General features: G+C 40.3%; 2 protein-coding genes across 2 annotated transcripts in view; both read left to right on the plus strand.

Moving 5' to 3' along the window:
- LOC134965332 (mucin-3B-like) overlaps positions 1-21,317 on the plus strand; it is a 65,506-nt gene extending 44,189 nt beyond the window's left edge. The window contains exons 9-10 of the mRNA XM_063941804.1: positions 397-21,223; positions 21,294-21,317. Of these exons, the coding sequence (XP_063797874.1) occupies positions 397-21,223; positions 21,294-21,317 (20,851 nt within the window). The remainder of the gene's footprint in view (positions 1-396; positions 21,224-21,293) is intronic.
- Positions 21,318-21,355: 38 nt separating this feature from the next.
- The window catches only part of LOC134966646 (mucin-2-like), a 39,812-nt gene continuing 34,606 nt past the window's right edge, over positions 21,356-26,561 (plus strand). Inside the window, exon 1 of the mRNA XM_063943546.1 lies at positions 21,356-23,492. Within this exon, the coding sequence (XP_063799616.1) occupies positions 21,362-23,492 (2,131 nt within the window). The 5' untranslated portion in view covers positions 21,356-21,361. The remainder of the gene's footprint in view (positions 23,493-26,561) is intronic.

Genomic DNA, 26,561 nt, shown 5'->3' on the forward strand with positions numbered 1-26,561 from the left:
CCTGGCCCCATAGCCCTGCATTGTAATATGGACGATATTGTCCATATTGGCTTGCAGGCATAAACAAGCCGGCACCAACGATGAACGAGCGCGGGGCCGCGCATTCTTCATCGTTGGTGCCTACACACTGAAAGATATAAGCGATATCTCGTTCCTTAATGAATGAGATCGTTCACATCTTTCAGTGTAATCGCCCAGTGTGTAGGGCCCTTTAGTCACCTTGAAGTGGTTCATATTTGAACACCGATAAATTTAAATCTCAATAATACTTCTGGTGATTTACTGCTTAAAAATAGAGCACTGGGGTTCTATGAACATTAGTATATGGTGAAAATGCACTATAAAATACAATGTGTAACTGAAACCTGAAATTGACTTTATCCTTTAATACCGCAGATGTAACAACTCGTACATGGGGCCGAGATGTGAAAGTGTAATTACTACAACAACAGTCACCACAACAGGGATTGAAAATTTGTCAACAACATTAACAGAGTCATTTGAAACATCACTGGGTCCAGAGATCAGTACTACCCATACATCAAACTATTCTACAGAAACACAAAAAACAGCTACTACCGAACTAGAATCTGAAAGAGCCTCCACCGCTGAGATGAATACAGGCATGCTCTCTTCTACCATCAATGAAGAAATAAGCACATTATCTGCAAAGCCTCTCTTCACTTCAACACATCCAAACCTATCAGTATCATCATTTACGTCAACAACAATAACTTCAAGAGGAGCTAGTAGTGTTACCATATATACTTCCGAGACACAAAGTACTATGGAAATACCAATCATCCCATCAAAAACAACACCCTCTGAAGAAAGTAATGCAACTCAAACAACAAATATTTCAACACCTACACAGCAATCTGGTTCTGCAAATCCAACATTTGAAAGTGCCTCTACCTCTGAGATTACACAAGAGACTAGTAGTGTTAACACATTAACATCTGAGACACAACGTACTACAGAGCTACCAACCATCTCATCAGAGACAACACCATCTGAAGAAACTAAACCCACTGAAATAACAAAAATTTCAACAGTTACACTGAAATCTGCTTCTGCACATCCAACACCTGAAAGTGCCTCCACCTCTGAGACTATTACACAAGAGAAAATAAGTGTCGCTACAGTAACGTCTGAGACACAAAGTACTACAGAGTTACCATCCATGTCATCAGAGATAACACCCTCTCAAGAAATTAATATCACTGAAAGAACAATTTTTCCAACAGTGACACAGCAATCTGCTTCTGCACATCCCACATCTGAAAGTGCCTCCACCTCTGAGATTATGACACAAGAGACTAGTAGCATTACAACAATAACTTCTGAGACACAAAGTACTACAGAGCTACCAACCATCTTCTCAGAGACAACACCCTCTCAAGAAATTAATATCACTGAAACAACACGGTTTTCAACAGTAACACAGCAATCTGCTTCTGCACATCCAACATCTGAAAGTGCCTCTACGTCTGAAATTATGACAAAAGAGACTAGTAGGGTTGCCAAACTAACATCTGAGACACAGAGTGCAACTGATCTCCCAACCATCACATCTATGATAACACCCTCTCAAGAAACCAATACAGCTAAAATAAATATTTCAACATTTACACAGCAATCTGCTTCTGCACATCCAACATCTGAAAGTGCCTCTACCTCTGTGATTATGACACAAGAGACTAGTAGTGTTACCACAATATCTTCTGAGACACAGAGTACTACAGAGCTACCAACCATCTCATCAGAGACAACACTCTCTCAAGAAATCAATACCACTGAAATAACAAATATTTCCACAATAACACAGCATCCTGCTTCTGCACAACCAACATCTGAAAGTGCCTCCACCTCTGAGATTATTACACAAGAGACTAGTAGAGTTACCAAACTAACATATGAGACACAGAGTCCAACTGTACTCCCAACCCTCACATCTATGATAACACCCTCTCAAGAAACCAATACCACTGAAATAACAAATATGTCAACAGTTACACAGCAATCTGCTGTTGCACATCCAACATCTGAAAGTGCCTCTACCTCTGATATTATGACACAAGAGACTAGTAGTGTTACCACAATATCTTCTGAGACACAGAGTACTACAGAGCTACCAACCATCTCATCAGAGACAACACCCTCTCAAGAAATTAATATCACTGAAAGTACACATTTTTCAACAGTAACCCAGCATCCTGCTTCTGCACATCCAGCATCTGAAAGTGCCTCCACCTCTGAGATTATTACAGAAGAGACTAGTAGTTTTACCAAACTAACATCTGAGACACAGAGTGCAACTCTACTCCCAACCATCACATCTATGATAACATCCTCTCAAGAAAACAATACCACTGAAATAACAAATATGTCAACAGTTACAGAGCAATCTGCTTCTGCCCATCCAACATCTGAAAGTGCCTCTACCTCTGTGATTACACAAGAGACTAGTAGTTTTTCCAAACTAACATCTGGGACACAAAGTGCAACTGTACTCCCAACAATCACATCTACGGTAACACCCTTTCAAGAAACCAATACCGCTGAAATAAGAAATATTTCCACAGTAACACAGCAATCTGCTTCTGCACATCCAACATCTGAAAGTGCCTCTACCTCTGAGATTATTACACAAGAGACTAGTAGAGTTACCAAACTAACATCTGAGACACAGAGTGCAACTGTACTCCCAACCCTCACATCTATGATAACACCCTCTCAAGAAATCAATACCACTGAAATAACAAATATATCAACAGTTACACAGCAATCTCCTTCTGCACAACCAACATCTGAAAGTGCCTCTACCTCTGAGATTATGACACAAGAGACTAGTAGTGTTACCACAATATCTTCTGAGACACATAGTACTACAGAGCTACCAACCATCTCATCAGAGACAACACTCTCTCAAGAAATTAATATCACTGAAAGTATACATTTTTCAACAGTAACACAGCATCCTGCTTCTGCACATCTAACATCTGAAAGTGCCTCTACCTCTGAGATTATTAGACAAGAGACTAGTAGTGTTACCACAATATCTTCTGAGACACAGAGTACTACAGAGCTACCAACCATCTCATCAGAGACAACACCCTCTCAAGAAATTAATATCACTGAAAGTACACATTTTTCAACAGTAACCCAGCATCCTGCTTCTGCACATCCAGCATCTGAAAGTGCCTCCACCTCTGAGATTATTACAGAAGAGACTAGTAGTTTTACCAAACTAACATCTGAGACACAGAGTGCAACTGTACTCCCAACCATCACATCTATGATAACATCCTCTCAAGAAAACAATACCACTGAAATAACAAATATGTCAACAGTTACAGAGCAATCTGCTTCTGCCCATCCAACATCTGAAAGTGCCTCTACCTCTGTGATTACACAAGAGACTAGTAGTTTTTCCAAACTAACATCTGGGACACAAAGTGCAACTGTACTCCCAACAATCACATCTACGGTAACACCCTTTCAAGAAACCAATACCGCTGAAATAAAAAATATTTCCACAGTAACACAGCAATCTGCTTCTGCACATCCAACATCTGAAAGTGCCTCTATCTCTGAGATTATTACACAAGAGACTAGTAGAGTTACCAAACTAACATCTGAGACACAGAGTGCAACTGTACTCCCAACCCTCACATCTATGATAACACCCTCTCAAGAAATCAATACCACTGAAATAACAAATATATCAACAGTTACACAGCAATCTCCTTCTGCACAACCAACATCTGAAAGTGCCTCTACCTCTGAGATTATGACACAAGAGACTAGTAGTGTTACCACAATATCTTCTGAGACACATAGTACTACAGAGCTACCAACCATCTCATCAGAGACAACACTCTCTCAAGAAATTAATATCACTGAAAGTATACATTTTTCAACAGTAACACAGCATCCTGCTTCTGCACATCTAACAGCTGAAAGTGCCTCCACCTCTGAGACTAGTAGTGTTACCACAATAACTTCTGAGACACAAAGTACTAAAGAGCTAGTGACCATCTCCTCAGAGACAAAACCCTCTGAAGAAATTAATATCACTGAAACAACTAATGTTTTAACAATAACACAGCATCCTGCTTCTGCACAACAAACATCTGAAAGTGCCTCCACCTCTGAGATTATTACACAAGAGACTAGTAGTTTTGCCAAACTAACATCTGAGACACAGAGTCCATCTGTACTCCCAACCATCACATCTATGATAACACCCTCTCAAGAAACGAATACCGCTGAGATAAAAAATATTTCAACAGTTACACAGCAATCTGCTTCTGCACATCCAACACCTGAAAGTGCCTCAACCTCTGAGATTATGACACAAGAGACTAGTAGTGCTACATCATTAACTTCTGAGAAACACAGTACTACAGAGCTACCAACCAGCTCATCAGAGACAACACCCTCTCAGGAAATTAATATCACTGAAACAACACAGTTGTCAACAGTAACACAACATCCTGCTTCTACACATCCAACATCTGAAAGTGCCTCTACCTCTGAGTTTATTACACAAGAGACTAGCAGTTTTACCAAACTAACATCTGAGACACAGAGTGCAACTGTACTCCCAACCCTCACATCTATGATAACACCCTCTCAAGAAATCAATACCACTGAAATAACAAATATATCAACAGTTACACAGCAATCTCCTTCTGCACAACCAACATCTGAAAGTGCCTCTACCTCTGAGATTATGACACAAGAGACTAGTAGTGCTACATCATTAACTTCTGAGAAACACAGTACTACAGAGCTACCAACCAGCTCATCAGAGACAACACCCTCTCAAGAAATTAATATCACTGAAACAACACAGTTGTCAACAGTAACACAACATCCTGCTTCTACACATCCAACATCTGAAAGTGCCTCTACCTCTGAGATTGTGACACAAGAGATTAGTAGTGTTACCACAATATCTTCTGAGACACAGAGTACTACAGAGCTACCAACCATCTCATCAGAGACAACACCCTCTCAAGAAATTAATATCACTGAAAGTACACATTTTTCAACAGTAACCCAGCATCCTGCTTCTGCACATCCAGCATCTGAAAGTGCCTCCACCTCTGAGATTATTACAGAAGAGACTAGTAGTTTTACCAAACTAACATCTGAGACACAGAGTGCAACTGTACTCCCAACCATCACATCTATGATAACATCCTCTCAAGAAAACAATACCACTGAAATAACAAATATGTCAACAGTTACAGAGCAATCTGCTTCTGCCCATCCAGCATCTGAAAGTGCCTCTACCTCTGTGATTACACAAGAGACTAGTAGTTTTTCCAAACTAACATCTGGGACACAAAGTGCAACTGTACTCCCAACAATCACATCTACGGTAACACCCTTTCAAGAAACCAATACCGCTGAAATAAGAAATATTTCCACAGTAACACAGCAATCTGCTTCTGCACATCCAACATCTGAAAGTGCCTCTACCTCTGAGATTATTACACAAGAGACTAGTAGAGTTACCAAACTAACATCTGAGACACAGAGTGCAACTGTACTCCCAACCCTCACATCTATGATAACACCCTCTCAAGAAATCAATACCACTGAAATAACAAATATATCAACAGTTACACAGCAATCTCCTTCTGCACAACCAACATCTGAAAGTGCCTCTACCTCTGAGATTATGACACAAGAGACTAGTAGTGTTACCACAATATCTTCTGAGACACATAGTACTACAGAGCTACCAACCATCTCATCAGAGACAACACTCTCTCAAGAAATTAATATCACTGAAAGTATACATTTTTCAACAGTAACACAGCATCCTGCTTCTGCACATCTAACATCTGAAAGTGCCTCCACCTCTGAGACTAGTAGTGTTACCACAATAACTTCTGAGACACAAAGTACTAAAGAGCTAGTGACCATCTCCTCAGAGACAAAACCCTCTGAAGAAATTAATATCACTGAAACAACTAATTTTTTAACAATAACACAGCATCCTGCTTCTGCACAACAAACATCTGAAAGTGCCTCCACCTCTGAGATTATTACACAAGAGACTAGTAGTTTTGCCAAACTAACATCTGAGACACAGAGTCCATCTGTACTCCCAACCATCACATCTATGATAACACCCTCTCAAGAAATCAATACCACTGAAATAACAAATATTTCAACAGTTACACAGCAATCTGCTTCTGCACATCCAACACCTGAAAGTGCCTCTACCTCTGAGATTATGACACAAGAGACTAGTAGTGCTACATCATTAACTTCTGAGAAACACAGTACTACAGAGCTACCAACCAGCTCATCAGAGACAACACCCTCTCAAGAAATTAATATCACTGAAACAACACAGTTGTCAACAGTAACACAACATCCTGCTTCTACACATCCAACATCTGAAAGTGCCTCTACCTCTGAGATTGTGACACAAGAGACTAGTAGGGTTACCAAACTAACATCTGAGACACAGAGTGCAACTGTACTCCCAACCCTCACATCTATGATAACACCCTCTCAAGAAATCAATACCACTGAAATAACAAATATTTCAACAGTTACACAGCAATCTGCTTCTGCACATCCAACATCTGAAAGTGCCTCTACCTCTGAGATTATGACACAAGAGACTAGTAGTGTTACCACAATATCTTCTGAGACACAGAGTACTACAGAGCTACCAACCATCTCATCAGAGACAACACCCTCTCAAGAAATTAATATCACTGAAAGTACACATTTTTCAACAGTAACCCAGCATCCTGCTTCTGCACATCCAGCATCTGAAAGTGCCTCCACCTCTGAGATTATTACAGAAGAGACTAGTAGTTTTACCAAACTAACATCTGAGACACAGAGTGCAACTCTACTCCCAACCATCACATCTATGATAACATCCTCTCAAGAAAACAATACCACTGAAATAACAAATATGTCAACAGTTACAGAGCAATCTGCTTCTGCCCATCCAACATCTGAAAGTGCCTCTACCTCTGTGATTATACAAGAGACTAGTAGTTTTTCCAAACTAACATCTGGGACACAAAGTGCAACTGTACTCCCAACAATCACATCTACGGTAACACCCTTTCAAGAAACCAATACCGCTGAAATAAGAAATATTTCCACAGTAACACAGCAATCTGCTTCTGCACATCCAACATCTGAAAGTGCCTCTACCTCTGAGATTATTACACAAGAGACTAGTAGAGTTACCAAACTAACATCTGAGACACAGAGTGCAACTGTACTCCCAACCCTCACATCTATGATAACACCCTCTCAAGAAATCAATACAACTGAAATAACAAATATATCAACAGTTACACAGCAATCTCCTTCTGCACAACCAACATCTGAAAGTGCCTCTACCTCTGAGATTATGACACAAGAGACTAGTAGTGTTACCACAATATCTTCTGAGACACATAGTACTACAGAGCTACCAACCATCTCATCAGAGACAACACTCTCTCAAGAAATTAATATCACTGAAAGTATACATTTTTCAACAGTAACACAGCATCCTGCTTCTGCACATCTAACAGCTGAAAGTGCCTCCACCTCTGAGACTAGTAGTGTTACCACAATAACTTCTGAGACACAAAGTACTAAAGAGCTAGTGACCATCTCCTCAGAGACAAAACCCTCTGAAGAAATTAATATCACTAAAACAACTAATTTTTTAACAATAACACAGCATCCTGCTTCTGCACAACAAACATCTGAAAGTGCCTCCACCTCTGAGATTATTACACAAGAGACTAGTAGTTTTGCCAAACTAACATCTGAGACACAGAGTGCAACTGTACTCCCAACCATCCCATCTATGATAACACCCTCTCAAGAAACGAATACCGCTGAGATAACAAATATTTCAACAGTTACACAGCAATCTGCTTCTGCACATCCAACACCTGAAAGTGCCTCAACCTCTGAGATTATGACACAAGAGACTAGTAGTGCTACATCATTAACTTCTGAGAAACACAGTACTACAGAGCTACCAACCAGCTCATCAGAGACAACACCCTCTCAAGAAATTAATATCACTGAAAGTACACATTTTTCAACAGTAACCCAGCATCCTGCTTCTGCACATCCAGCATCTGAAAGTGCCTCCACCTCTGAGATTATTACAGAAGAGACTAGTAGTTTTACCAAACTAACATCTGAGACACAGAGTGCAACTGTACTCCCAACCTTCACATCTATGATAACATCCTCTCAAGAAAACAATACCACTGAAATAACAAATATGTCAACAGTTACAGAGCAATCTGCTTCTGCTCATCCAACATCTGAAAGTGCCTCTACCTCTGTGATTACACAAGAGACTAGTAGTTTTGCCAAACTAACATCTGAGACACAGAGTCCAACTGTACTCCCAACAATCACATCTATGATAACACCCTCTCAAGAAACGAATACCACTGAGATAAAAAATATTTCCACAGTAACACAGCAATCTGCTTCTGCACATCCAACATCTGAAAGTGCCTCTACCTCTGAGATTATTACAGAAGAGACTAGTAGGGTTACCAAACTAACATCTGAGACACAGAGTGCAACTGTACTCCCAACCCTCACATCTATGATAACACCCTCTCAAGAAAACAATACCACTGAAATAACAAATATGTCAACAGTTACAGAGCAATCTGCTTCTGCCCATCCAACATCTGAAAGTGCCTCTACCTCAGTGATTACACAAGAGACTAGTAGTTTTTCCAAACTAACATCTGGGACACAAAGTGCAACTGTACTCCCAACAATCACATCTACGGTAACACCCTTTCAAGAAACCAATACCGCTGAAATAAAAAATATTTCCACAGTAACACAGCAATCTGCTTCTGCACATCCAACATCTGAAAGTGCCTCTACCTCTGAGATTATTACACAAGAGACTAGTAGAGTTACCAAACTAACATCTGAGACACAGAGTGCAACTGTACTCCCAACCCTCACATCTATGATAACACCCTCTCAAGAAATCAATACCACTGAAATAACAAATATATCAACAGTTACACAGCAATCTCCTTCTGCACAACCAACATCTGAAAGTGCCTCTACCTCTGAGATTATGACACAAGAGACTAGTAGTGTTACCACAATATCTTCTGAGACACATAGTACTACAGAGCTACCAACCATCTCATCAGAGACAACACTCTCTCAAGAAATTAATATCACTGAAAGTATACATTTTTCAACAGTAACACAGCATCCTGCTTCTGCACATCTAACATCTGAAAGTGCCTCCACCTCTGAGACTAGTAGTGTTACCACAATAACTTCTGAGACACAAAGTACTAAAGAGCTAGTGACCATCTCCTCAGAGACAAAACCCTCTGAAGAAATTAATATCACTGAAACAACTAATTTTTTAACAATAACACAGCATCCTGCTTCTGCACAACAAACATCTGAAAGTGCCTCCACCTCTGAGATTATTACACAAGAGACTAGTAGTTTTGCCAAACTAACATCTGAGACACAGAGTCCATCTGTACTCCCAACCATCACATCTATGATAACACCCTCTCAAGAAACCAATACCGCTGAGATAAAAAATATTTCAACAGTTACACAGCAATCTGCTTCTGCACATCCAACACCTGAAAGTGCCTCAACCTCTGAGATTATGACACAAGAGACTAGTAGTGCTACATCATTAACTTCTGAGAAACACAGTACTACAGAGCTACCAACCAGCTCATCAGAGACAACACCCTCTCAAGAAATTAATATCACTGAAACAACACAGTTGTCAACAGTAACACAACATCCTGCTTCTACACATCCAACATCTGAAAGTGCCTCTACCTCTGAGTTTATTACACAAGAGACTAGCAGTTTTACCAAACTAACATCTGAGACACAGAGTGCAACTGTACTCCCAACCCTCACATCTATGGTAACACCCTCTCAAGAAATCAATACCACTGAAATAACAAATATTTCAACAGTTACACAGCAATCTGCTTCTGCACATCCAACACCTGAAAGTGCCTCTACCTCTGAGATTATGACACAAGAGACTAGTAGTGCTACATCATTAACTTCTGAGAAACACAGTACTACAGAGCTACCAACCAGCTCATCAGAGACAACACCCTCTCAAGAAATTAATATCACTGAAACAACACAGTTGTCAACAGTAACACAACATCCTGCTTCTACACATCCAACATCTGAAAGTGCCTCTACCTCTGAGATTGTGACACAAGAGACTAGTAGGGTTACCAAACTAACATCTGAGACACAGAGTGCAACTGTACTCCCAACCCTCACATCTATGGTAACACCCTCTCAAGAAATCAATACCACTGAAATAACAAATATTTCAACAGTTACACAGCAATCTGCTTCTGCACATCCAACACCTGAAAGTGCCTCTACCTCTGAGATTATGACACAAGAGACTAGTAGTGCTACATCATTAACTTCTGAGAAACACAGTACTACAGAGCTACCAACCAGCTCATCAGAGACAACACCCTCTCAAGAAATTAATATCACTGAAACAACACAGTTGTCAACAGTAACACAGCATCCTGCTTCTGCACATCTAACATCTGAAAGTGCCTCTACCTCTGAGATTATGACACAAGAGACTAGTAGTGTTACCACAATATCTTCTGAGACACAGAGTACTACAGAGCTACCAACCATCTCATCAGAGACAACACCCTCTCAAGAAATTAATATCACTGAAAGTACACATTTTTCAACAGTAACCCAGCATCCTGCTTCTGCACATCCAGCATCTGAAAGTGCCTCCACCTCTGAGATTATTACAGAAGAGACTAGTAGTTTTACCAAACTAACATCTGAGACACAGAGTGCAACTGTACTCCCAACCATCACATCTATGATAACATCCTCTCAAGAAAACAATACCACTGAAATAACAAATATTTCAACAGTTACACAGCAATCTGCTTCTGCACAACCAACATCTGAAAGTGCCTCTACCTCTGAGATTATTAGACAAGAGACTAGTAGTGTTACCACAATATCTTCTGAGACACAGAGTACTACAGAGCTACCAACCATCTCATCAGAGACAACACCCTCTCAAGAAATTAATATCACTGAAAGTACACATTTTTCAACAGTAACCCAGCATCCTGCTTCTGCACATCCAGCATCTGAAAGTGCCTCCACCTCTGAGATTATTACAGAAGAGACTAGTAGTTTTACCAAACTAACATCTGAGACACAGAGTGCAACTGTACTCCCAACCATCACATCTATGATAACATCCTCTCAAGAAAACAATACCACTGAAATAACAAATATGTCAACAGTTACAGAGCAATCTGCTTCTGCCCATCCAACATCTGAAAGTGCCTCTACCTCTGTGATTACACAAGAGACTAGTAGTTTTTCCAAACTAACATCTGGGACACAAAGTGCAACTGTACTCCCAACAATCACATCTACGGTAACACCCTTTCAAGAAACCAATACCGCTGAAATAAAAAATATTTCCACAGTAACACAGCAATCTGCTTCTGCACATCCAACATCTGAAAGTGCCTCTATCTCTGAGATTATTACACAAGAGACTAGTAGAGTTACCAAACTAACATCTGAGACACAGAGTGCAACTGTACTCCCAACCCTCACATCTATGATAACACCCTCTCAAGAAATCAATACCACTGAAATAACAAATATATCAACAGTTACACAGCAATCTCCTTCTGCACAACCAACATCTGAAAGTGCCTCTACCTCTGAGATTATGACACAAGAGACTAGTAGTGTTACCACAATATCTTCTGAGACACATAGTACTACAGAGCTACCAACCATCTCATCAGAGACAACACTCTCTCAAGAAATTAATATCACTGAAAGTATACATTTTTCAACAGTAACACAGCATCCTGCTTCTGCACATCTAACAGCTGAAAGTGCCTCCACCTCTGAGACTAGTAGTGTTACCACAATAACTTCTGAGACACAAAGTACTAAAGAGCTAGTGACCATCTCCTCAGAGACAAAACCCTCTGAAGAAATTAATATCACTGAAACAACTAATGTTTTAACAATAACACAGCATCCTGCTTCTGCACAACAAACATCTGAAAGTGCCTCCACCTCTGAGATTATTACACAAGAGACTAGTAGTTTTGCCAAACTAACATCTGAGACACAGAGTCCATCTGTACTCCCAACCATCACATCTATGATAACACCCTCTCAAGAAACGAATACCGCTGAGATAAAAAATATTTCAACAGTTACACAGCAATCTGCTTCTGCACATCCAACACCTGAAAGTGCCTCAACCTCTGAGATTATGACACAAGAGACTAGTAGTGCTACATCATTAACTTCTGAGAAACACAGTACTACAGAGCTACCAACCAGCTCATCAGAGACAACACCCTCTCAGGAAATTAATATCACTGAAACAACACAGTTGTCAACAGTAACACAACATCCTGCTTCTACACATCCAACATCTGAAAGTGCCTCTACCTCTGAGTTTATTACACAAGAGACTAGCAGTTTTACCAAACTAACATCTGAGACACAGAGTGCAACTGTACTCCCAACCCTCACATCTATGATAACACCCTCTCAAGAAATCAATACCACTGAAATAACAAATATATCAACAGTTACACAGCAATCTCCTTCTGCACAACCAACATCTGAAAGTGCCTCTACCTCTGAGATTATGACACAAGAGACTAGTAGTGCTACATCATTAACTTCTGAGAAACACAGTACTACAGAGCTACCAACCAGCTCATCAGAGACAACACCCTCTCAAGAAATTAATATCACTGAAACAACACAGTTGTCAACAGTAACACAACATCCTGCTTCTACACATCCAACATCTGAAAGTGCCTCTACCTCTGAGATTGTGACACAAGAGATTAGTAGTGTTACCACAATATCTTCTGAGACACAGAGTACTACAGAGCTACCAACCATCTCATCAGAGACAACACCCTCTCAAGAAATTAATATCACTGAAAGTACACATTTTTCAACAGTAACCCAGCATCCTGCTTCTGCACATCCAGCATCTGAAAGTGCCTCCACCTCTGAGATTATTACAGAAGAGACTAGTAGTTTTACCAAACTAACATCTGAGACACAGAGTGCAACTGTACTCCCAACCATCACATCTATGATAACATCCTCTCAAGAAAACAATACCACTGAAATAACAAATATGTCAACAGTTACAGAGCAATCTGCTTCTGCCCATCCAACATCTGAAAGTGCCTCTACCTCTGTGATTACACAAGAGACTAGTAGTTTTTCCAAACTAACATTTGGGACACAAAGTGCAACTGTACTCCCAACAATCACATCTACGGTAACACCCTTTCAAGAAACCAATACCGCTGAAATAAGAAATATTTCCACAGTAACACAGCAATCTGCTTCTGCACATCCAACATCTGAAAGTGCCTCTACCTCTGAGATTATTACACAAGAGACTAGTAGAGTTACCAAACTAACATCTGAGACACAGAGTGCAACTGTACTCCCAACCCTCACATCTATGATAACACCCTCTCAAGAAATCAATACCACTGAAATAACAAATATATCAACAGTTACACAGCAATCTCCTTCTGCACAACCAACATCTGAAAGTGCCTCTACCTCTGAGATTATGACACAAGAGACTAGTAGTGTTACCACAATATCTTCTGAGACACATAGTACTACAGAGCTACCAACCATCTCATCAGAGACAACACTCTCTCAAGAAATTAATATCACTGAAAGTATACATTTTTCAACAGTAACACAGCATCCTGCTTCTGCACATCTAACATCTGAAAGTGCCTCCACCTCTGAGACTAGTAGTGTTACCACAATAACTTCTGAGACACAAAGTACTAAAGAGCTAGTGACCATCTCCTCAGAGACAAAACCCTCTGAAGAAATTAATATCACTGAAACAACTAATTTTTTAACAATAACACAGCATCCTGCTTCTGCACAACAAACATCTGAAAGTGCCTCCACCTCTGAGATTATTACACAAGAGACTAGTAGTTTTGCCAAACTAACATCTGAGACACAGAGTCCATCTGTACTCCCAACCATCACATCTATGATAACACCCTCTCAAGAAATCAATACCACTGAAATAACAAATATTTCAACAGTTACACAGCAATCTGCTTCTGCACATCCAACACCTGAAAGTGCCTCTACCTCTGAGATTATGACACAAGAGACTAGTAGTGCTACATCATTAACTTCTGAGAAACACAGTACTACAGAGCTACCAACCAGCTCATCAGAGACAACACCCTCTCAAGAAATTAATATCACTGAAACAACACAGTTGTCAACAGTAACACAACATCCTGCTTCTACACATCCAACATCTGAAAGTGCCTCTACCTCTGAGATTGTGACACAAGAGACTAGTAGGGTTACCAAACTAACATCTGAGACACAGAGTGCAACTGTACTCCCAACCCTCACATCTATGATAACACCCTCTCAAGAAATCAATACCACTGAAATAACAAATATTTCAACAGTTACACAGCAATCTGCTTCTGCACATCCAACATCTGAAAGTGCCTCTACCTCTGAGATTATGACACAAGAGACTAGTAGTGTTACCACAATATCTTCTGAGACACAGAGTACTACAGAGCTACCAACCATCTCATCAGAGACAACACCCTCTCAAGAAATTAATATCACTGAAAGTACACATTTTTCAACAGTAACCCAGCATCCTGCTTCTGCACATCCAGCATCTGAAAGTGCCTCCACCTCTGAGATTATTACAGAAGAGACTAGTAGTTTTACCAAACTAACATCTGAGACACAGAGTGCAACTGTACTCCCAACCATCACATCTATGATAACATCCTCTCAAGAAAACAATACCACTGAAATAACAAATATGTCAACAGTTACAGAGCAATCTGCTTCTGCCCATCCAACATCTGAAAGTGCCTCTACCTCTGTGATTATACAAGAGACTAGTAGTTTTTCCAAACTAACATCTGGGACACAAAGTGCAACTGTACTCCCAACAATCACATCTACGGTAACACCCTTTCAAGAAACCAATACCGCTGAAATAAGAAATATTTCCACAGTAACACAGCAATCTGCTTCTGCACATCCAACATCTGAAAGTGCCTCTACCTCTGAGATTATTACACAAGAGACTAGTAGAGTTACCAAACTAACATCTGAGACACAGAGTGCAACTGTACTCCCAACCCTCACATCTATGATAACACCCTCTCAAGAAATCAATACAACTGAAATAACAAATATATCAACAGTTACACAGCAATCTCCTTCTGCACAACCAACATCTGAAAGTGCCTCTACCTCTGAGATTATGACACAAGAGACTAGTAGTGTTACCACAATATCTTCTGAGACACATAGTACTACAGAGCTACCAACCATCTCATCAGAGACAACACTCTCTCAAGAAATTAATATCACTGAAAGTATACATTTTTCAACAGTAACACAGCATCCTGCTTCTGCACATCTAACAGCTGAAAGTGCCTCCACCTCTGAGACTAGTAGTGTTACCACAATAACTTCTGAGACACAAAGTACTAAAGAGCTAGTGACCATCTCCTCAGAGACAAAACCCTCTGAAGAAATTAATATCACTAAAACAACTAATTTTTTAACAATAACACAGCATCCTGCTTCTGCACAACAAACATCTGAAAGTGCCTCCACCTCTGAGATTATTACACAAGAGACTAGTAGTTTTGCCAAACTAACATCTGAGACACAGAGTGCAACTGTACTCCCAACCATCCCATCTATGATAACACCCTCTCAAGAAACGAATACCGCTGAGATAACAAATATTTCAACAGTTACACAGCAATCTGCTTCTGCACATCCAACACCTGAAAGTGCCTCAACCTCTGAGATTATGACACAAGAGACTAGTAGTGCTACATCATTAACTTCTGAGAAACACAGTACTACAGAGCTACCAACCAGCTCATCAGAGACAACACCCTCTCAAGAAATTAATATCACTGAAAGTACACATTTTTCAACAGTAACCCAGCATCCTGCTTCTGCACATCCAGCATCTGAAAGTGCCTCCACCTCTGAGATTATTACAGAAGAGACTAGTAGTTTTACCAAACTAACATCTGAGACACAGAGTGCAACTGTACTCCCAACCTTCACATCTATGATAACATCCTCTCAAGAAAACAATACCACTGAAATAACAAATATGTCAACAGTTACAGAGCAATCTGCTTCTGCTCATCCAACATCTGAAAGTGCCTCTACCTCTGTGATTACACAAGAGACTAGTAGTTTTGCCAAACTAACATCTGAGACACAGAGTCCAACTGTACTCCCAACAATCACATCTATGATAACACCCTCTCAAGAAACGAATACCACTGAGATAAAAAATATTTCCACAGTAACACAGCAATCTGCTTCTGCACATCCAACATCTGAAAGTGCCTCTACCTCTGAGATTATTACACAAGAGACTAGTAGAGTTACCAAACTAACATCTGAGACACAGAGTGCAACTGTACTCCCAACCCTCACATCTATGATAACACCCTCTCAAGAAAACAATACCACTGAAATAACAAATATGTCAACAGTTACAGAGCAATCTGCTTCTGCCCATCCAACATCTGAAAGTGCCTCTACCTCAGTGATTACACAAGAGACTAGTAGTTTTTCCAAACTAACATCTGGGACACAAAGTGCAACTGTACTCCCAACCCTCACATCTATGATAACACCCTCTCAAGAAAACAATACCACTGAAATAACAAATATTTCAACAGTTACAGAGCAATCTGCTTCTGCCCATCCAACATCTGAAAGTGCCTCTACCTCAGTGATTACACAAGAGACTAGTAGTTTTTCCAAACTAACATCTGGGACACAAAGTGCAACTGTACTCCCAACCCTCACATCTATGATAACACCCTCTCAAGAAAACAATACCACTGAAATAACAAATATTTCAACAGTAACACAGCAATCTGCTTCTGCACATCCAACATCTGAAAGTGCCTCTACCTCTGAGATTGTGACACAAGAGACTAGTAGTGTTACCACAATATCTTCTGAGACACAGAGTACTACAGAGATACCAACCAGCTCATCAGAGACAACACCCTCTCAAGAAATTAATATCACTGAAACAACACAGTTGTCAACAGTAACACAACATCCTGCTTCTACACATCCAACATCTGAAAGTGCCTCTACCTCTGAGATTGTGACACAAGAGATTAGTAGTGTTACCACAATATCTTCTGAGACACAGAGTACTACAGAGCTACCAACCATCTCATCAGAGACAACACCCTCTCAAGAAATTAATATCACTGAAAGTACACATTTTTCAACAGTAACCCAGCATCCTGCTTCTGCACATCCAGCATCTGAAAGTGCCTCCACCTCTGAGATTATTACACAAGAGACTAGTAGTTTTACCAAACTAACATCTGAGACACAGAGTGCAACTGTACTCCCAACCATCACATCTATGATAACATCCTCTCAAGAAAACAATACCACTGAAATAACAAATATGTCAACAGTTACAGAGCAATCTGCTTCTGCCCATCCAACATCTGAAAGTGCCTCTACCTCTGTGATTACACAAGAGACTAGTAGTTTTTCCAAACTAACATCTGGGACACAAAGTGCAACTGTACTCCCAACAATCACATCTACGGTAACACCCTTTCAAGAAACCAATACCGCTGAAATAAGAAATATTTCCACAGTAACACAGCAATCTGCTTCTGCACATCCAACATCTGAAAGTGCCTCTACCTCTGAGATTATTACACAAGAGACTAGTAGAGTTACCAAACTAACATCTGAGACACAGAGTGCAACTGTACTCCCAACCCTCACATCTATGATAACACCCTCTCAAGAAATCAATACCACTGAAATAACAAATATATCAACAGTTACACAGCAATCTCCTTCTGCACAACCAACATCTGAAAGTGCCTCTACCTCTGAGATTATGACACAAGAGACTAGTAGTGTTACCACAATATCTTCTGAGACACATAGTACTACAGAGCTACCAACCATCTCATCAGAGACAACACTCTCTCAAGAAATTAATATCACTGAAAGTATACATTTTTCAACAGTAACACAGCATCCTGCTTCTGCACATCTAACATCTGAAAGTGCCTCCACCTCTGAGACTAGTAGTGTTACCACAATAACTTCTGAGACACAAAGTACTAAAGAGCTAGTGACCATCTCCTCAGAGACAAAACCCTCTGAAGAAATTAATATCACTGAAACAACTAATTTTTTAACAATAACACAGCACCCTGCTTCTGCACAACAAACATCTGAAAGTGCCTCCACCTCTGAGATTATTACACAAGAGACTAGTAGTTTTGCCAAACTAACATCTGAGACACAGAGTCCATCTGTACTCCCAACCATCACATCTATGATAACACCCTCTCAAGAAACCAATACCGCTGAGATAAAAAATATTTCAACAGTTACACAGCAATCTGCTTCTGCACATCCAACACCTGAAAGTGCCTCAACCTCTGAGATTATGACACAAGAGACTAGTAGTGCTACATCATTAACTTCTGAGAAACACAGTACTACAGAGCTACCAACCAGCTCATCAGAGACAACACCCTCTCAGGAAATTAATATCACTGAAACAACACAGTTGTCAACAGTAACACAACATCCTGCTTCTACACATCCAACATCTGAAAGTGCCTCTACCTCTGAGTTTATTACACAAGAGACTAGCAGTTTTACCAAACTAACATCTGAGACACAGAGTGCAACTGTACTCCCAACCCTCACATCTATGGTAACACCCTCTCAAGAAATCAATACCACTGAAATAACAAATATTTCAACAGTTACACAGCAATCTGCTTCTGCACATCCAACACCTGAAAGTGCCTCTACCTCTGAGATTATGACACAAGAGACTAGTAGTGCTACATCATTAACTTCTGAGAAACACAGTACTACAGAGCTACCAACCAGCTCATCAGAGACAACACCCTCTCAAGAAATTAATATCACTGAAACAACACAGTTGTCAACAGTAACACAACATCCTGCTTCTACACATCCAACATCTGAAAGTGCCTCTACCTCTGAGATTGTGACACAAGAGACTAGTAGGGTTACCAAACTAACATCTGAGACACAGAGTGCAACTGTACTCCCAACCCTCACATCTATGATAACACCCTCTCAAGAAATCAATACCACTGAAATAACAAATATTTCAACAGTTACACAGCAATCTGCTTCTGCACATCCAACATCTGAAAGTGCCTCTACCTCTGAGATTATGACACAAGAGACTAGTAGTGTTACCACAATATCTTCTGAGACACAGAGTACTACAGAGCTACCAACCATCTCATCAGAGACAACACTCTCTCAAGAAATTAATATCACTGAAAGTACACATTTTTCAACAGTAACCCAGCATCCTGCTTCTGCACATCCAGCATCTGAAAGTGCCTCCACCTCTGAGATTATTACAGAAGAGACTAGTAGTTTTACCAAACTAACATCTGAGACACAGAGTGCAACTGTACTCCCAACCATCACATCTATGATAACATCCTCTCAAGAAAACAATACCACTGAAATAACAAATATGTCAACAGTTACAGAGCAATCTGCTTCTGCCCATCCAACATCTGAAAGTGCCTCTACCTCTGTGATTATACAAGAGACTAGTAGTTTTTCCAAACTAACATCTGGGACACAAAGTGCAACTGTACTCCCAACAATCACATCTACGGTAACACCCTTTCAAGAAACCAATACCGCTGAAATAAGAAATATTTCCACAGTAACACAGCAATCTGCTTCTGCACATCCAACATCTGAAAGTGCCTCTACCTCTGAGATTATTACACAAGAGACTAGTAGAGTTACCAAACTAACATCTGAGACACAGAGTGCAACTGTACTCCCAACCCTCACATCTATGATAACACCCTCTCAAGAAATCAATACAACTGAAATAACAAATATATCAACAGTTACACAGCAATCTCCTTCTGCACAACCAACATCTGAAAGTGCCTCTACCTCTGAGATTATGACACAAGAGACTAGTAGTGTTACCACAATATCTTCTGAGACACATAGTACTACAGAGCTACCAACCATCTCATCAGAGACAACACTCTCTCAAGAAATTAATATCACTGAAAGTATACATTTTTCAACAGTAACACAGCATCCTGCTTCTGCACATCCAGCATCTGAAAGTGCCTCCACCTCTGAGACTAGTAGTGTTACCACAATAACTTCTGAGACACAAAGTACTAAAGAGCTAGTGACCATCTCCTCAGAGACAAAACCCTCTGAAGAAATTAATATCACTAAAACAACTAATTTTTTAACAATAACACAGCATCCTGCTTCTGCACAACAAACATCTGAAAGTGCCTCCACCTCTGAGATTATTACACAAGAGACTAGTAGTTTTGCCAAACTAACATCTGAGACACAGAGTGCAACTGTACTCCCAACCATCCCATCTATGATAACACCCTCTCAAGAAACGAATACCGCTGAGATAACAAATATTTCAACAGTTACACAGCAATCTGCTTCTGCACATCCAACACCTGAAAGTGCCTCAACCTCTGAGATTATGACACAAGAGACTAGTAGTGCTACATCATTAACTTCTGAGAAACACAGTACTACAGAGCTACCAACCAGCTCATCAGAGACAACACCCTCTCAAGAAATTAATATCACTGAAAGTACACATTTTTCAACAGTAACCCAGCATCCTGCTTCTGCACATCCAGCATCTGAAAGTGCCTCCACCTCTGAGATTATTACAGAAGAGACTAGTAGTTTTACCAAACTAACATCTGAGACACAGAGTGCAACTGTACTCCCAACCTTCACATCTATGATAACATCCTCTCAAGAAAACAATACCACTGAAATAACAAATATGTCAACAGTTACAGAGCAATCTGCTTCTGCTCATCCAACATCTGAAAGTGCCTCTACCTCTGTGATTACACAAGAGACTAGTAGTTTTGCCAAACTAACATCTGAGACACAGAGTCCAACTGTACTCCCAACCATCACATCTATGATAACACCCTCTCAAGAAACGAATACCACTGAGATAAAAAATATTTCCACAGTAACACAGCAATCTGCTTCTGCACATCCAACATCTGAAAGTGCCTCTACCTCTGAGATTATTACACAAGAGACTAGTAGAGTTACCAAACTAACATCTGAGACACAGAGTGCAACTCTACTCCCAACCCTCACATCTATGATAACACCCTCTCAAGAAATCAATACCACTGAAATAACAAATATATCAACAGTTACACAGCAATCTCCTTCTGCACAACCAACATCTGAAAGTGCCTCTACGTCTGAGATTATGACACAAGAGACTAGTAGTGTTACCACAATATCTTCTGAGACACATAGTACTACAGAGCTACCAACCATCTCATCAGAGACAACACTCTCTCAAGAAATTAATATCACTGAAAGTATACATTTTTCAACAGTAACACAGCATCCTGCTTCTGCACATCTAACATCTGAAAGTGCCTCCACCTCTGAGACTAGTAGTGTTACCACAATAACTTCTGAGACACAAAGTACTAAAGAGCTAGTGACCATCTCCTCAGAGACAAAACCCTCTGAAGAAATTAATATCACTGAAACAACTAATTTTTTAACAATAACACAGCATCCTGCTTCTGCACAACAAACATCTGAAAGTGCCTCCACCTCTGAGATTATTACACAAGAGACTAGTAGTTTTGCCAAACTAACATCTGAGACACAGAGTGCAACTGTACTCCCAACCATCACATCTATGATAACACCCTCTCAAGAAACGAATACCGCTGAGATAACAAATATTTCAACAGTTACACAGCAATCTGCTTCTGCACATCCAACACCTGAAAGTGCCTCAACCTCTGAGATTATGACACAAGAGACTAGTAGTGCTACATCATTAACTTCTGAGAAACACAGTACTACAGAACTACCAACCAGCTCATCAGAGACAACACCCTCTCAAGAAATTAATATCACTGAAAGTACACATTTTTCAACAGTAACACAACATCCTGCTTCTGCACATCCAGCATCTGAAAGTGCCTCTACCTCTGAGATTATGACACAAGAGACTAAAAGTATTTCCAAACTAACTTCTGAGACACTAAGTACTACAAAACTGCCATTCAGCACAGCTGAGACAACACCATCTTTTAAAACTTATTCCAGTCACACAAGTGTATCACCAGCTGCACAACAATCTCCTTCTGCCTATTCAACATCTGAGAGTTTCTCCACCTCAGAAGTTTCCACACATGTAAGAACTACAAATGTAATTGAAGAAACTAACACACTTTCTAAAAGAGCATTTACTTTGCCGTTGACTTCCTCTAGTTTGCCATTAACATCAAATTCAACTTCACAAATATTAACCACTACCATTGAAACAGAAACTAGTGCAGAAATAGCAACGGTCACATTTGAGTCTGCACCATCTCATCAGACAAATGCTACTCAAATTACAATACCCCAGCAATCTTTTTCAACACACCCCACGTCAGAAAGTGTCTCCACTTCTGGATTTTCAACTCCACCCTCTAAAGAAACCAATACTACTCAAACAACAAATATTTCAACAGTTATGCAACAATCCTCTACTACAATTTCGGCATCTGAAGGTGTCTCTACCTCTACCACAACAGAGGTGACCAACTCAACTTCTAAAGCAGCATCTTCTTTGCCAGTAACTTTCCCATCCTCTAGTTTGCCAGGAACAGCAAAGACATCTAGAACATTTTCATCCACTACAGAGCCACAAAGTACTGCAGAAATATCCACAGTCATAGTAAAAACTGCAACACTTCCTTATACAAATGCAACTCAAACAATTAATACAACCCTACCCCAAAAATCTACTTCAACACATGCCATGTCAGAAAGTGTTTCCACGTCTGAATTGTCGACCCGCATGATAACATCTGCAAAAAGTGAGTTTCCATCAACATCTCCATCATCTTCATCACCCCTAGTAACGACAGCTACTACTAATACATCTGTCTTAACTTCATCAGCAATGAATAAACCAACTGGACTGGCAACACTCACCTATAACACTCAAACTCCGTTAAGTAATCACACGACAACCAAGAACACATCCATCTCTTCAACATATAGTTCTCTTCACAGCACTACCACGGTGGCAGCCATTGGAAACACATCAACTTCTGTCCTAACAACTTTAAGTGCTACCACTATATCCTGTACAAGCAATACAAATCAGCAAATTTGCTCCTATACTAATGGAATCTGTTCCTGTGCTTGCAGTAGGGATTACATGGGAAGTGACTGTGTATATGGCAAAAATGAGACCGTCGCTGTTTTAGGTAAGTAATTGAAATGTACTGCTGATTTATATTGTGCAAAATTCAAATTCCATAGCCGTTTTCATTACATTTGTAGTGAATGTAATTGTATACAATGTATACAAAAAACTCTTGTGAAAAACTGTTTTGCTAAAGCTCTGATTGCTCAGTTTTGAATCGACATAGCCGAGAAAGATCATTGCAGCCATTTACAAATGTAGATACATAATGCTGTACTCTGAATCCATGTATTGATGCGCACACATCATTTGTGCATTTAGCAAGTGTTTCAGTACAGCCGCAATGCATCACCTGCTATGGGATGTCTGCTGAGTAGGACTGTTTTTAGGTGTGTAACATTGGTATATTGTCATGGTTTAAAACAGCACTTGTAAATGAACACTCCTCCTGGATGGCTTAATAGGTGTACTAAATAATGCAATTGGTGTAATGGATAATGCAATAGGTATACTGGATGGTGAAATAGGAGTACTGGATGGTGAAATAGGTGTACTGGATGTTGAAATGAGTATTGGATGGTGAAATAGGTGTACCGTATGGTGAAATAGGTGTGTTGGATGGTGAAATAGGTGTACTGTATGGTGAAATAGGTGTACTGGATGGTACCCCCCACAACGCAACCTAACCCTCCTCCTCCTAGTGTCTAACCACTGTACTTACCGCCGGAATTCATTGGGATTCTGATCATCAGGATCCAGCTGTCAGTCTTCTCACTGTTGGGATTCTGACTGCCAGGATTGTGACCGCATCGCATGTAATACATACGTTTTTGCAATATCGGGCAGAAATAATGTACAACAGAAACGTGTCCCTGCGCTGACACAACCTTGCTAAAAGAGTAATCAATATGATTTAATTTATTAAAAGCAAGGAATAATTTATATGTACACATACTAATACTGTAGCATAACATCAAAATATCTGTTAGTTTAAAAGACCTACAGTATAGTAGAACCTTTTCACAATGCTAAATGGGTACACTCATTAACGGAACCTATTAGAAGAAAATAAATATATATATATATATATATATATTTCTATTTCAGAAATAGTGCACATGGACATCCTGCAAAAATATGAAAGAATATTTGAACACATCAAAAAATATAAATTTGCATTTACATATGCAATTGGTGTAATGGATAATGCAATAGGTATACTGGATGGTGAAATAGGAGTACTGGATGGTGAAATAGGTGTACTGGATGTTGAAATGAGTATTGGATGGTGAAATAGGTGTACTGTATGGTGAAATAGGTGTACCGTATGGTGAAATAGGTGTGTTGGATGGTGAAATAGGTGTACTGTATGGTGAAATAGGTGTACTGGATGGTGAAATAAGTGTATTGGATGGTGAAATAGGTGAACTGGATCATGAAATAGGTGTACTGCATGGTGAACTAGGTGTACTGGATGGTGAAATAGGTGTACTGGATGGTGAAATAGATGTGTTGGATGGTGAAATACTGGATGGTGAAATAGGTGTGTTGGATGGTGAAATAGGTGTGCTGGATGGTGAAATAAGTGTATTGGATGGTGAAATAGGTGTGTTGGATGGTGAAATAGATGTGTTGGATGGTGAAATAGGTGTACTGGATGGTGAAATAAGTGTATTGGATGGTGAAATAGGTGTACTGGATCATGAAATAGGTGTACTGCATGGTGAACTAGGTGTACTGGATGGTGAACTAGGTGTGTTGCATGGTGAAAATAAGAATTTACTTACCGATAATTCTATTTCTCATAGTCCGTAGTGGATGCTGGGGACTCCGTAAGGACCATGGGGAATAGCGGCTCCGCAGGAGACTGGGCACATCTAAAGAAAGCTTTAGGACTATCTGGTGTGCACTGGCTCCTCCCCCTATGACCCTCCTCCAAGCCTCAGTTAGGATACTGTGCCCGGACGAGCGTACACAATAAGGAAGGATTTTGAATCCCGGGTAAGACTCATACCAGCCACACCAATCACACCGTACAACTTGTGATCTGAACCCAGTTAACAGCATGATAACAGAGGAGCCTCTAGAAAAGATGGCTCACTACAGCAATAACCCGATTTTTTGGTAACAATAACTATGTACCAGTATTGCAGACAATCCGCACTTGGGATGGGCGCCCAGCATCCACTACGGACTATGAGAAATAGAATTATCGGTAAGTAAATTCTTATTTTCTCTAACGTCCTAAGTGGATGCTGGGGACTCCGTAAGGACCATGGGGATTATACCAAAGCTCCCAAACGGGCGGGAGAGTGCGGATGACTCTGCAGCACCAAATGAGAGAACTCCAGGTCCTCCTCAGCCAGGATATCAATTTTGTAGAATTTTACAAACGTATTTGCTCCTGACCAAGTAGCTGCTCGGCAAAGTTGTAAAGCCGAGACCCCTCGGGCAGCCGCCCAAGATGAGCCCACCTTCCTTGTGGAGTGGACATTTACAGATTTTTGGCTGTGGCAGGCCTGCCACAGAATGTGCAAGCTGAATTGTACTACAAATCCAACGAGCAATAGTCTGCTTAGAAGCAGGAGCACCCAGCTTGTTGGGTGCATACAGGATAAACAGCGAGTCAGATTTCCTGACTCCTGCCGTCCTGGAAACATATATTTTCAGGGCCCTGACAACGTCTAGCAACTTGGAGTCCTCCAAGTCCCTAGTAGCCGCAGGCACCACAAATAGGTTGGTTCAGGTGAAACGCTGAAACCACCTTAGGGAGAAACTTAGGACGAGTCCTCAATTCCGCCCTGTCCGAATGGAAAATCAGATGAGGGCTTTTTTAGGATAAAGCCGCCAATTCTGACACGCGCCTGGCCCAGGCCAGGGCCAACAGCATGACCACTTTCCATGTGAGATATTTTAACTCCACAGATTTAAGTGGTTCAAACCAATGTGACTTTTGGAACCCAAAACTACATTGAGATCCCAAAGTGCCACTGGAGGCACAAAAGGAGGCTGTATATGCAGTACCCCTTTTACAAACGTCTGAACTTCAGGGACTGAAGCTAGTTCTTTTTGGAAGAAAATTGACAGGGCCGAAATTTGAACCTTAATAGACCCTAATTTCAGGCCCATA

The sequence above is a fragment of the Pseudophryne corroboree genome, chromosome 10 (genome assembly GCF_028390025.1).
Source record: "Pseudophryne corroboree isolate aPseCor3 chromosome 10, aPseCor3.hap2, whole genome shotgun sequence".
In the NCBI taxonomy this organism is placed as follows: Eukaryota; Metazoa; Chordata; class Amphibia; order Anura; family Myobatrachidae; genus Pseudophryne; species Pseudophryne corroboree.